The sequence below is a fragment of the Podarcis cretensis genome (assembly GCF_951804945.1).
Source record: "Podarcis cretensis genome assembly, chromosome: 1".
In the NCBI taxonomy this organism is placed as follows: domain Eukaryota; kingdom Metazoa; phylum Chordata; class Lepidosauria; order Squamata; family Lacertidae; genus Podarcis; species Podarcis cretensis.
This window is the reverse complement of record NC_137170.1, coordinates 18731464-18745987: the sequence shown is the minus strand read 5'-3', so window position 1 is coordinate 18745987 and position 14524 is coordinate 18731464. Positions and strand designations below refer to the sequence as shown.

Genomic DNA, 14524 nt, shown 5'->3' with positions numbered 1-14524 from the left:
TTTAACACAGCTGGCAAGACTTATTTCCAAATATAAAAGGTTAGGCATCAGTCTGCTAAGATTTGAAGGGTATTTGCACATGCATTAACTATAGTGCTCAGTGCCCAATGCCCTACATAACAAATTGAAAAGTTTGTTCAAGTGAGGACCCCAAAATCCACCTCTCATCCTACAATGCCCAATATATTACCCATGGCTTTTCTGTTTGTATAAAGTCCAGAAAGCATGTGGCCAGACTGAGTGGCTGCCACATCTCCATCAACTTGGCTACTCAAAGTCTGAACACCTTTCCGAGATGAAATGCTAAGTTTTATCTGAACCAAATTTGGCGGCTGCAGGCAAGGCGATAAGGAGGATAGTTTTTCACTTGGCAATCTGATGCGTGCAACATTACAAAGGCACGTGCGCACACACATTTCATCCTACTGTCAGCATGCTAACCAAGTTCCCGTACTCTGCTAAGCCCTCGAGACAGAATGAGCTCAACATGTAGGCAGATATATAAAATAAGTATGAGATCACATCAGCTTTGTATCAGGGTTTAGCAGAAGTGACTCAGAATATTTATATGGATCCAATCACTGAACAGCAAATTAAGCACACACACACAAAACTACACATACACTAACCAATATTTTTGGCACAGATATTGTTCAGCGAGATAAAAAATTGCAAAGACCCAAGAATCAGCATTTTCATCACCACCTTACAGATGAGGACTTAAAACTGCCGTCATCGCTATCCCTGCTACGCTTTCTGTGGTGCTCAAACTATCAAACAGGAGAAAACTAAACATTAAAGGCTGAAGGGGAAAACTTTATATTTTATTTTGCTAAACACTGTTTAATTTAGAAACTCCACACAGTCCATTCATTCAGCCTTATAATGGAGCAGGAGGGAGAATCACAACTTCCACTTCAATGGCACAGCTAGCAAACATTTTGCAATGATGCATTAGTACCAGCAGCAAAACTGTTCTGCACTCAACCAGCCATAAAAGAAACTGGGTTGTTGTTTTTTAAAACAATCAGATCCTCAACACCGCTATTTGGGACCCAGCATTTCAGCTACCATTGCCTGATCTGCACTCATCCAGATCTCGTATGCATCCCTGTGACATCTTCTGTCCCAAAGCGCTTTTCTTACATGCTAATGAACTGAACCTGGCAAGAACCCTGGAGACAAGGGAGCTGTGTCTGTCTGTCTATTTGTTTGTTTGTTTTGCTGCAGATGGTGAAGCCTAGACAATAGGAAGCCAGAGCCTTCACTCCTGCCCAGGAGACTCTGTAGAGAAGCAAGAGCACATCATAGCCAAGCTTTCTGTTAGCACAGGAGCCAAGAAGAAGGAATTCCTAAATGACAGGCTGGTACCACGAACAGAACAGCTCATGCTGCTGAGTACTGGGGGGGGGGGGAGTGTCACAAGAGACGCAGGTAACACAATGACTGCACCTTTGTGCTAACTGAGCACAGACACCTGGTTCCATACTTATAACTATTTTTTTCTGAGCTATACTCTCCCAAAAAATATGCGTTGAAAAATGTGGGGGTGGGGGGTTTCCCTTAACCACCCAGACTGCTAGCATGGCTGGGCTGTTATTATGAGTTAACTTTAACCTACGTAGCGTGACTTCTGTTAAGCGAGTTGTAAGTCAAGAGGACAAGTGTCAGGTTGCAAGACAGGATCAACAGGCCTCAAACAAAGCCAAAATCCCACAGGTGGGTTCCCCCTTGGACTGATCTCTAAGCTTCTTGCTATTTCCAATGCAGAGATAGAGAGAGAGAGAAATAAGTGGATTTAAAGAAAACTTACCATTCAGTCCATTAGGGATGCTCCGGTGGTGAAGCGGGGCAGAGAGGTCATCCATCGACCTCCGGATAGCTCCGGCCTTGTTCTCAACAGGCTTGTGATGGTGAAGATGGTGGTGATGGTCTGGGCTCCCTGCGCTGCCAGTGCTGGAGGTACTGCTCCCATCTCCAACATCCCTGGTTCCAGAGCCGCCGTTCAGGTTGGTGAGGCTGGCTTGGCTGTCTATCGAACTCCGAGAGCCCGCTCCGTTCCTCTCCTCGTCCAACATCAGGACAATCTCCTTCAGCTCCATGTTCTCTCTCATGAGGGAGTCCTGCTTTGCCTCCAGCTCCTTCAGCTTCTGCTGGTACATCCCCACCTCCTTCCACATCACGCCGGCCGTGTGCCTCCCGAACCTCTGCCATTCCCTGGACAGCTTTTTCCCCTTCTGCCGGTCGTCGTCCAGGAAGCAGCAGAGCTCCCTCAGTTCGTGGTTGTCGTCCTGGAGCTTCTGGTTCACTTCCTTCAGCCCCCTGATCTCGTGCAAGTGAATCTGGAGCCTCTGGTTCACGTCCTTGATCAAGTTGCCGTGCTCCACCATCAAGTTCATCTTTTCGCTCTCCAGTTTCTTCAGCCTCTTCACCAGTTCTTCCTTGCTGCACCTCAACATGTCCTCTTCCGTCACTTTGCTCAGGTCTTCCTTGGACCCTTCCACAGAATTCTTTGCCATGTTTGTACAGAGCCACTTCTACTTTTACTCCTTTAAGAAAACTGCCCTTCACAAAAATTAAATAAAATTGTTTTTAATTTTTTTTTTTTAATCCTTCAGGTCAAAATGTTTTTTAATGCAACATCTTGGAGGGTTTCTTTTTTTAAAAAAAACCAGCAACACAAACACACACAAAAACCCCAGTTCACTATAATTCTTCAGGGAAGAGCACAACAAGGAAGAAGAGCAAATCCACTCATTTCTGTAAATCGAATTCTCCTGCCTTCAACTCCCATGCCTTAAAATTCGACGCCAAAAAAATAAAAAAGCCACACAACCCAAATTAAAAAAGGATCAGCTCCGAAAGCTCTGTAGCTATTTTTTCTCTCCCAAGTGAAGCAATCAACTTACCAGAGGTTAATCAAAACCACAGCAAGCCGCGCAGGAGCGGGGGGGGGGGGAGCAGTTGTTGGCTCGTAGATCAACCTGCTTTAGGTCTTTGCCCGTTTCACTTGCTCCAACATCGCTGCCACCTCGATCCCCCGCTGCAAAATAAAAGAAAAAAATCTTGCGCTAGGGGCACTGAGCGCGCACCCTCGGCGATCCAGCCTCCTGCCCGCAGCAGCTTGGAGAGTTATAACAAAACGAAACAATAATGGTTTTCTTCGCTTTCAGTTCCGAGGCAGGATGATGTCAGTGCCCTTCTTCTGTCTCTCTCTTTTTTTGGGGGGGGGTCAAAACTGCATTTAAATTTCACGGCGAGAAGGTGATGGCGAGATGGGGTGGAGGGGAGAGCATTCCTTTAATGGAACAGGAGAGGCAGGGGGAGAGGGAGAAAGAGAGCTTGAAACGAGGCGCCGCCTCCTCGAGGGGAGGAGAAAAGGAGGTGGGAGGCTCCGGGAGGAGGAAAACCTGGAATGCAGCTGGAGAAGAAGCGAGAAATAGAAAAGCGAGTGCGGCGGAGATCGAGAGAGAAAGAGAGATCTGCAACCGCGCAGACGCCCCTCTCCCCTTGCAGCGCCCTGCTCTCAGCAGCCGCCGACCCCTGCACGGTTTTGCATGCGGGCAGATGACGGAGCCAAGCTCCTCCCGCTGCCTCGCGATGGCCCAATCCAGAGGACCCTGGGCAAAGGCGGCTTCTCCTCCCTGCTGCCCCTAAGCCCGTTCAGGTTGCCTTCCCTTTCCGCCCCGGGGTCAGGTTACCGGGGAGAAGCGGCGCTGCTGGCGCGCCGCAGCCAATGAGGCGGCGGCAAGGGCGCAGTTCGAAACAGCCAGGTGCGCAAAAGGGAAAGGTAGACGCGCGGCGCGCCTCGCTTAAAGGGGCCGCGCGCGCGCCCCTCTCCCCCCCCCCCACAGCACCCGGGAGCATCAGCAGACAAAAGGAGGCTTCCCGCCCCGCTCCTGATCCTTCTTCCTCTCTTATTCTTTTCTCCTAAAAGTCACCTCTAATCCGCGCCTTCGAACCCAGAGCAGGGAAAGGATCGCAGGCAACCGTGCGCAGCGGAGCACAACTTGGGAAATCCTCGATTTGTTGTGGCCGCAGCCTCATTTTATTTTCTCATTTCGTTTCGTGTTTATCGGCTCGGGAATTTCTTTGGTCTGTGCAAGCGGGGAAGATTGGGGGGGGTCCGTTTTGAGGACGACGGCGAATGGAATGGTTAAGTTTGTTGGGTGGGCATATTTCTGGGTTGAGATCGGATGGGAGAAACAACCGAGCAGGCAGAAATTGGGAGCAGTGTGGGGCTAAGTAGCCGCGGACGACCATGGGGGGGGGGGGGTTGTAACGCGAGGGAAAGGGGCGCGCACCCGCATCCCAGAGGATAAAAACACACCCATCGCAGGGGTGTCGGAAATGTGTCTCCTTTCGTGGACTTTCATTCAGCGTCAATCTCCCAAGCCAATAAAGGATTTTTTTTTATTTAAAAAAAACCACCCATAAATGTGTTCTGGAGCTTTTCTCTGTTTTTTTTTAGATTAAAATAAATTTCCTTACATATTTCCCTTTTTCTTCTAACCAGACCCAAGTAAAGGTTTAAATAGAAAAGGAAGGTACAGTACTGTGATCCTGCTGGGGTTCCTCCTTTAAAATAAATAGGCTTGGCCTGGCTGACATCCCACCCTCTGAATTCTGTGCCTGATCTAACAGGTAAACAAGACAGAGCGAGAGATCAGCCAGCATGGGCTGGAGGTGAGAAACTATCTCCCTGGTTAGAGTAGATACTTCTTATAAAGATCACAGGTTCAATCATAGGTTATAGTGAAGAGTGGCTATGAGCTTGTGACTTGGAAAGTTGAAATCTGGCCAGAGCTCAGTAGGGTATGTTAAGCAAACCATTATTGGCTTATAGGGGTCCTGGGAAAAGTAAGAAACAGCCCTGGCCTGCCTTATAGGGCCATTCTAAGGAGGGTGAATGTGTATAAAATGCCTTGAACACTAGAAGTGAGCTTGGTGTGACTCTAGTCAGCAAAACCTTTCTTACAGGAAGTAGGCAACTTTCTGCATTGGCCCTGAATTGCTTGACCTTGGGCTGTTTTCAGAACATTTGCACAGCATGGTCACAAGATCTGTCGTTTTATAACCCCGGAGCTGGTGCATTGGCTAAGAATGTGAGACATGAACCAGGAACCCCATAGCTACAATTCTACTTCAGTAGCTCATTAAGGCAAGTCACTGTGTCTCAGTCCCTGCTGAGGACATTCGCTCTCACCTTCCTCAAGGGGTGTTGTAAAGTTTGCAAGGCAAAATTTAAATAAAATGAGAAAATGTGGCTTGCACAACACCTAGATCTTGGGGCACTTTATAAATTGTCGCTATATATTAGCTTCCTCCCAATCTAGGCGCTGTGCAAAACATTGTTTTATTATCTTGCCTTCCAAGTATAAGGTCTCCAAGGTAGATGTTGCTGCAGTTTTGCGATCTTAGCAACTTGTACGCTGCAATACTATGCTGTCTTATTTGGGTGTTGGTCCCATTCATATAAAAAACTTGTGTCAGGCTACCATCCCGAAACACAAGGACAGCAGCTGTCACTTGAGTGTAAGGAAGATTATCTTTGTTCAGGCTAACAGCGATAGAGGCTCAGCGGCAAGCACAAGGTCCAGAAGTCAAGATTCCAAGCTACTTGAGCAAAGCAAGAGGGCCATAACCAAATGGAAGCTATGAAGATGTCAGCTGACTCACCTCTCCCACCAAGCTTTTTAAATACAAGGCAGGGCAAGCTCACATACAATCTTCTCTTGCTCTACAGGCTGCAAGCACACACATGTGCTCAGTCTGGGCAGGCAGGTGCACCTGGTCAGATATGAAGGCAATGGCTGGATCTCGCCAGCAAGGCTGGGCCCTACTCTGGGACAACTTGGTTCTCTTGTCATCTCTGATCAAACAGGTTATACAGGGGGTTCTGAGTCCTACAAAAATAACTGCAAATCCCACGAAGGGAGACAATGGATGTACACACCACAGGCAACTCTGCCTCTGTCTTACCCAAAGAACCCTCCACCCCGCCCCCCCTTTCCCATAGGATCATAAAATTGTAGAGTTGGAAGGGACCTCAAGGGTCAACTCATCCATCCCCTTGCAATGCAGGAATCTCAACATCCCATTGGAAACCTGGACCTTACTTCTTCTTTGGCAATCACTCGTAGCTGAGTAAGATTGTCTTCCATAAACACGGTTTTAACAATGAGTCCGTAAGTGACTGTGGAGGCCAATTCTGGACCCACACGTCCTTCCACAGTGAGGACATTGGTTTCCGGATTAGAGTTGATCCCGGTGTGGATTTGCCAAGCGTGCCTTCCTCTTAGCACGTTTCTCCCTTGTGTCCTGAGTTCAATTTCTTCAAAGCCCATGACACCTTTGCTAAAGGCTGTTCTCCAATTGGAGCGCTTGCAGGCAAGTGTTTCCCAATTGTTGGTGTTTATACTACATTTTTTAAAAATTGCCTTGAGAGAGTCTTTGAACCACTTTTGTTGACCACCAGCATGACGCTTTCCATTTTTAAGTTCAGAATAGAGTAGTTGCTTTGGAAGATGATAATCAGGCATCCGCACAACATGGCCAGTCCAACCATGTTGATGTTGAAGAACCATTGCTTCAACACTGGTCATCTTTGCTTCATCCAGTACACTGGTATTAGTTCGCCTGTCTTCCCATGTGTAAAATTTTTCGGAGACACCATTGATGGAATCTTTCGAGGAGTTGGAGATGGCGTTTATAAGTGGCCCATGTTTCACAAGCACACAGTAAGGTTGGTCTTAATGTCACTGGTCAGAGTAAATTGGGGCACATCGCTAAAGCACAGCCTGGACACTATATGGCATGTTGGAGACAACAGAATGATTATGATAGTGATGCATGCTTATGATAAAATACATCCTGTTTCCACCTTTCTAAATGAGGGCTTATCTATTGTAGACAGCAAGCTAACAAAGCCAATTCCTGTCTCTGTCTCGCAGGAAATTGCATTTTTTTAAAAAATAAAAATATTATGTGTGCAAATTTGTGACAGGGAAATAAGGGCTGTTAATAAACAATAGACCAAACACTCACATTTGGCCGGGGGACCTTCATCAAGCTGCAAATGAAAGGGATTTTTAATGTGCATGCCACACTAAGCTTTTTATGCCCATGTAATGCAGCATCAAAGCCTATCGCATTCACTGCTCTGAAGAGGACAATTTTTCTCCCCTCTGTTAATCAGGGATGAGTTTACTGAGCAACACTTAATATGACAAGAACGAAAGAAAGCTCATAGGGCTAGATTTCCCCTTTAGCATGTTTCTTTGGAATTTATGGGAGTGAATTCAGCCATGATTGGTCTCTCTGTGGCAAGACGCCGTATTCTGCGCATTTCATTTTATACAGAAATGAAGGATTACAATTAAATGAAATACCAAATTAAACATGCATACCAAAAAAGGGCACAATTTTGGGTCATTTCACTCACAATCCCTGGGGGATAGAACTATTGTTACTGCAGGATAGTAACATTTCCTTTTTAAATGTTTGTTTTGTTTGTATCAGGATGCTGTCCTCAGGGTCTTATGATATACTCACTTGATGCTGAAGAGTTACTAAGAATTCCAAATGGCATATTTTACTGAAGGCACTGCTGTCATAATTTACGTACAATATAAATGTTTGCCACGTGGTTGAAAACAAATCTTTGTCCTCTACTACACCTTAATTTTTTTGTTAATTTTTTTAGCACTAGCTGTGCAGATTTGACTGTACCATAAATATTTCCTTTTTTATTTTATTTTTTACTTTAACCACCCTGGCAGCTAACAATAAATATAGAATCAATTCTTTACCCTACTCATCTTCATTTGGCCTATCATGTAAAGGGACCCGTGACCATTAGGTTCAGTCGTGACCGACTCTGGGGTTGCGGCGCTCATCATGCTTTATTGGCCGAGGGAGCCGGCGTACAGCTTCCAGGTCATGTGGCCAGCATGACTAAGCCGCTTCTGGCGAACCAGAGCAGCACACGGAAACACCGTTCACCTTCCCGCCGGAGTGGTACCTATTTATCTACTTGCACTTTGACGTGCTTTCGAACTGCTAGGTTGGCAGGAGTAGGGACCGAGTAACAGGAGCTCACCCCATCGCGGGGATTCAAACTGCCAACCTTCTGATCGGCAAGTCCTAGGCTCTGTGGTTTAACCCACAGCGTCACCCGCGTCCCATTGGGTATAATTTATTTAAATTAAATAAATAATAATAAAATAATAATAATTGGAATCACTTTTTGTACGGTATAAGGTAGATGTAAAAACATAACAAAACCAGGGACTTTCCATATAAGGTGTTTCCAAAAAGCAGGACAGTGTTTGTTTGTTCTGTGTTTGTTTCTGTGTTTTGCATAAGGCAAAGGAATTGCATAGTTGTAGCTGGTGGCAATGACAAAATCCTATTGCACCAGCACTACTATCTTTGAACATTAATGCCATTCTTTATGCGGCAGGCACAACAGAACATCAGTGCAACCTAATATTATCTTAATTTTTATTTCTATTTTTAATTCAGATATGGTTCATGGGATAGCAAGCTAACATTGGATGAATGAAGCCAAAGCTCGTGTCCCAGTTCTGCCACAACCTCAGTGGGATTCTTTGTACAGTACATAATACTACACCATGGTTTGGCGCTATGTTTAGCACACAAAGTGGGACTAGCCCAACTGAGATTTAAGCTTGCGCACTCCTTCTTGCTCCTCCCAACCTACCAGAAGGAGAACTCCAGCAGCGTTCAGTTTAATTGTCACAGATTCTACATTCATCCTTTCATAAGAGCGGATGACCGTGGTTTAAAAGAAACTGATCAGTTTCAAAACAAGCCAGCTTTAAATCATGGCTTGTGAAACTAAGATGTTGAACCGATCATTTATTTAACAGTCATACCTCGGGTTGAAGTAGCTTCGGGTTAAGCATTTTCCACAGCGACCCGGAAGTAACAGAGCGCGTTACTTCCAGGTTTTGCCACTTGCGCATGCGCAGATGCTCAAAATGATGTCACGCACATGTGCAGAAGCGGCAAATCGCAACCCGCATATGCGCAGATGCAGGTTGTGTTCGCTTCAGGATGTGAACGGGGCTCCGGAATGGATCCCGTTCGCATCCAGAGGTACCACTGTATTCTATTTTTTGGCCCAATTTCTTGTTGGTATGATATAAGTCAGAACTCTGTAAAAGTGCTGAACTTCTCCGGTGGGCTGTGCATGCAGCAGAAGGAGAAAGAATGAAAGAGCATGGAAGCTCAAGTCTCACTCAAGCTCACGCCACATGATGCCAAGCCATGGTTTAGTGTTACATGCAAACCATCCCTCATGACATCCCTCATTAAACTGAAAGCATTTAAAAGATGTAGGGTGTCACCCTTTCCATCTCTGACCTTGTGTCATTCAGTGGCAAAAGCTGAAGGGGGTCTGTGAACATGTTCACCTGATGGCGCTTATGAGCCTCCCTGTGATTGGGAACCCACAATCAGTGTTTTCCATTACAGGAAGGTTTGTAAGCCTGTTTAACTAAGCAGGCTTAGAAGCTCCCTTCAGACCTTGCCTGTGGGATGTGATCCATGAGAGGCTGTCAAGTACAACATTCCTTGTAATGCTAGAGAAGACATGCAAGGGAATGTTTGGTCCAGCTAGTCAAAACTTCCTGTTCCTCCTGGCTGGAGTATCCTTCCTTTTGCATGTGAAAGAAGGTGGACGTGACCGAACCTGTCCAGGTAAGAAAAAGAATGAGTCATGCAGCACTCTCTTTTTTTCCCACTTCCTTCATCATTTGACTAGCTTTTAGCTAGGACTGCTCTGCTAGCTTTCAGCTAGGAGAAGCACTGGGATTATTCCCCCATATGGGGTAGATCCACATGTACATATTTATAACTAAATCTGCCTTCAGGGATCCAACTGTGAACTGATGTAAGTAAACTTCTTTTATTGACTTTGAATAAGATTGTGGCGTCTTTATTCTTTTAAGAGGGATTCAAGGGAACTTACCAGGGTTGTACAATTCAATCGGAGACAGACTGAATTGTATAATAGTGAGAGGCTCAAACGAGCCTGCAACCAGCTATCTGCTGTGCATGTAAAAAGGGGAATGTAAACTCTGCTACGTAAAGGAACTTGCTAGTGCAAATTAGGAAGGATATTAATAAACAATATATCCTCTCCTGCCACCCTGAACATTCCCACATTGCCACTAAACACAGCAAGATCAAGGATGAAGGGCGCAGCACACACAGCCCCACGCCTCCTACATGTTTTCGGTTTAATAATGTCTAATAATGGAATCTGTCACCCTTTCATTTCCAATTCCCCATTTGTAAAACAGAGTAATATTGTAACCCACTGTTGTTGTGACAGCAAATGCAACAAAGGCCAAAAAGAAACATTTGCAAATCAAAAGTGCTATACGAGTAATCAGGACTAGCCTTGGTCATTACTGAAAACATTATTACGTAACTGGTGCAATCAAAATTAATTAAGGTTTCAACTGCATTTGTCCAAGATCCTTTGCAAAGAGAGCACAGAGCACTGAGGAGGCTGTTGCAAAGCATGTTTACATTCCTCTTGATTCAGGGTTTGTTGCTTTATTCAAAGAACAGATAGCTCATTATCTCCATTAAATAACCACAAAAGTGTCACCTCACTTACTAGAGCATTTATGGTGCGGCATCAATCACTTTAATAATTTGTGTTCATTGGTTAGTCAAGGCAATCAAAAGGTTTTTCAGCACAACCCCATTAACTCAGTCACATTGAGTTAAATAGGGCTTCCTCCCCTGTAAGTGGGGATAGGATGGGAGCCTTACACTACGCTCCTATGCATGTCTATGCAGAAATAAGTCCCACTGAGTAAAATAGAATTTACTCCCCAATTAGTATCCACTTTCCCTCATAGGATAGAGATCAGATTGCATTTTGTATCCCTGTTCCTGAACCTCATTTGGAACTCAGTCTGGTTAAACACACCCCTTAAAGCAAGCCGTATCGTCATCAGCAGAACAAATCCCAGCAATTTTTTTTTTAGGCTTCAAGAATGATAATGTCAGCATTTAGAGTAATTGTGCACACACACAATAAGACGAAAGCAACTGTGGAAAGCCTTTATAGGCTAAGCACTGGGTTTTTCTCAAAATAAAATAAAATTATGTATTAGCAGGTGTTTTTTAAACAATGTTTCACATCAATTAAGATTTAGAATTCCAAGCTGCACCTTAACAGGACCAAATTCTTACCAAAACATTCCCTCTGCAGGACAAAATGAGTACTGCAAACATGCAAACTCTTCCAAGATTAATGCTCTTAAGTTACCGGTATTTATCTGTTCAGTTATTTATTTATTTTATAGAGCAGGAAGATTGGTGGTGTTATATCCAGACCTCTCTTCTCTATTTGATGGAGTGTGTCAGCTTCCAGACTCCACTGCTTTCAGCACACCAAAAACATGCTAAGCCCCACAGTCTCTTGTTCTTATATTTATTTATTTATCTATAATTTATTCATTATACATTTCTCATATTATATGTTGAAGAAAAATCACAGCACATTGGGTTTCATCCAGGCGCTAGATAAATTAGCTTCACGATGTAACGACACCTGTGCATTACGTACCTTCTTAATATTTGCAGTGTTACAATTTTTTTTTAAAAAAAAAGTTTATACCCTAAACCTGAAAAGGAAGAAGTGTGTGTGTTTAGTAATATTTTTTATTGAGGTTTTCAGTATTGAAATAAAATATATAAAAAAGAAAACCACATACAAAGTAAGACAAAACAAACAAACAAATATCTCTTTGGTGATCACTCGTAGCTAAGTAAGATTGTCTTCCATAAACACGGTTTCAACAATGAGTCCCTAAGTAACTGTGGAGGCCAATTCTGGATCTGCACATCCTTCCACAGTGAGGACATTGGTTTCCGGGCAGGAGTTGATCACAGTGTGGATTTGCCAAGCATGCCTTCCTCCTAGCACGTTTCTCCCTTGTGTCCTGAGTTCAAGTGTCTTCAAAGCCCATGACACCTTTGGAAAAGGCTGTTCTCAAATTGGAGCGCTTGCAGGCAAGTGTTTCCCAGTTGTCAGTGTTTTTTAGATTTGCCTTGAGTCAGTCGTTAAACCTCTTTTGTTGACCACCAGCATTACGCTTTCCATTTTTAAGTTCGGAATAGAGTAGTTGCTTTAGAAAACGATCATCAGACATCCGCACAACATGACCAGTCCAATGAAGTTGATGTTGAAGAATCATTGCTTCAACACTGGTGATCTTTGCTTCTTCCAGTACACTGATATTAGTTCGCCTGTCTTCCCAAGTGATGTGTAAATTTTTTTGGAGACACCGTTGATGGAATCTTTTGAGGAATTGGTAATAAGGACAAACTGAAATGGCAAGAACTACAAGAGTCCAGCTGCAGACATACACCTAGATATCATTTAGATATTATCCTCTCTTTACCCACATAGAAATGTGTGAAACAGGAAACCAAGATGGTGCCCTTCCGATGGTTTGGACCATAAGTCCCATGAGCCTCTGCCAGCATGACCCAGTGTCAAGCATGGAGAGAGCTGTCCTCTGCTGGGCACCAAGCTGAATACTCCTTAATCTCTAAAATTCAGGTCAATGGAGCAATATCCTGCTATGCCACTGCATACAAACGCAGACTGTGATACACCACATTCCTAATCTAACCCAGACTCACTCGCTGGATCATCACCTTGTCGTGGTGAGTGGGCTTGCACGTTCCTATGACTCTTGTGAGCAAAGCCATCAGGAGTCTCGTACTCCCAGCAGTCACCCAAGGCAGTAAGGTCAAAGGGGAGGAGCTAGACAAAGAATGATCCAAGACAGGCTCCCCCAAACTCGGTCCTCCAGATGTTTTGGGACTACAACTCCCATCATCCCTAGCTAACAGGACCAGTGGTCAGGGGTGATGGGAATTATAGTCCCAAAACATCTGGAGGGCTGAGTTTAGGGGTGCCTGATCCAAGAAGTCCTCAATGGCAGAACAGGCGGAAGACAACAAGCGGTATGTTACAACGGCTGTGAAGGCAGATGAAGGCTGCAGCCGATAAGAATCTATCAGTCATCGTGGTACTCATGCTTTCGGAATAGAGCCTTACTGCAAAGACTGTGCATTGGTCACCGTGCACTGATCTCCACACATAAAACACATTCACACACAGGTGTCTTCCACAAACCCATCCCAAACCCAAACCCCAAAAGTCCCATGGCGGTCAGCAAATTGTAACGGGGGCAGAACCGTAAAATCTGGACGCACCTGGTCATGAGAATGGGTGGTCATCCACATGGTCATCCACATGGGCAGTGGATACAGATTCAGTCACTCTGACTCAAAGAATGAGGCAGTTGAACAGCTTGGCAGATGTATCCATGACTGAGCAGCCCTATTAAGGATCCACTCTGCTAACCAAAAAAGGGGCAGGGGCTAGAAAAGTTGCCCTAAACATAGCCTGTCTCCCCTTTCCTCTGACTGGATCACCACACCACACCCAGTGGAGTCACCACCCAGCGGTTGTAAACCCTCACCGTGATCAACTCCTGCCCGGAAACCTATGTCCCCACTGTGGAAGGACGTGTGGATCCAGAATTGGCCTCCACAGTCACTTACAGACTCACTGTTAAAACCGTGTTCATGGAAGACAATCTTACTCAGCTATGAGTGATTGCCAAAGAAGAAGAAGAATCTACCCAGAAGAGATTGATACCGTTGCTTCAAGCCTGATTAAACCAGTGGTGGAGAGGCTCAGGGTCCAAGTGTAGCCCACCAGCCCTCTCTACCAAGCTCTCAGTATCTTCTAAGGACACGCACCCTTTCTCTGCGTTACCCCTCACTGGCCCTGCCAACGAGTACTTGAACTGTGATAATACGTCTTGCAGCCTGCTAAATCTTATGTGCACATGAATATCAGAACGTAGATAGGTAATAATCAGTGTAGATGCAGCTAAGGTTAGATTGTTTATTGGTCCAAAATGTAAACATGAACGGGTATTTACATTTGGAGCAATACAGAACTCCTTATCACATGCTGATATTTGATGCAAATAATTAAACTTTTGTACCTCCTTATGTCTCGTATTCAAGCTCTAGTGATCTGTGAACCATCCAGGGAATAGAAGCTTTGAGAATGCCAGCATATTGTCTGATGAGGAAACCAGACAGAGACAGTATGACAGGCGTGCATTCAAACCAAAACAGAACCAGCAGGTCTTCTTTTTAGGTCCTGTATCAAGCACTTTCCCGTATGAATGTATAAAATTACTCAGCTCTGCCTAAAATGATATAAGGCTAGTAGGCATAGAAATAAATTATTTTCATCCAATAGTGCTAAATGTCAGGAATGCCTACAGAGCGCTGAAGAGCTCTGAGAAAGAACTGGATACTGTTCCACATAACGTTATGAAAAGAATCTCTATCCCCCCGCCCCAAAAAAATCCCAATTCTTTACAAAACAAGAAGAATACATACTACAAAAACAGGCTATCATCAATGGCAACTCACAGGTGAT

General features: G+C 44.7%; 1 protein-coding gene across 3 annotated transcripts in view; it reads right to left on the bottom strand.

Moving 5' to 3' along the window:
• CCDC85C (coiled-coil domain containing 85C) overlaps window positions 1–3630 on the bottom strand; it is a 176364-nt gene extending 172734 nt beyond the window's left edge. The window contains exons 1-2 of one of the 3 annotated variants that reach the window (XM_079949260.1): window positions 2910–3623; window positions 1814–2565 (exon numbers count right to left, since the gene is read on the bottom strand). In XM_079949260.1, the coding sequence (XP_079805386.1) occupies window positions 1814–2519 (706 nt within the window). In that variant the 5' untranslated portion in view covers window positions 2520–2565; window positions 2910–3623. Of the gene's footprint in view, window positions 1–1813 lie in introns of all 3 variants that reach the window. The other 2 variants (XM_079949262.1, XM_079949261.1) reach the window with 2 other exon arrangements.
• Between the last annotated feature and the right edge of the window lie 10894 nt (window positions 3631–14524).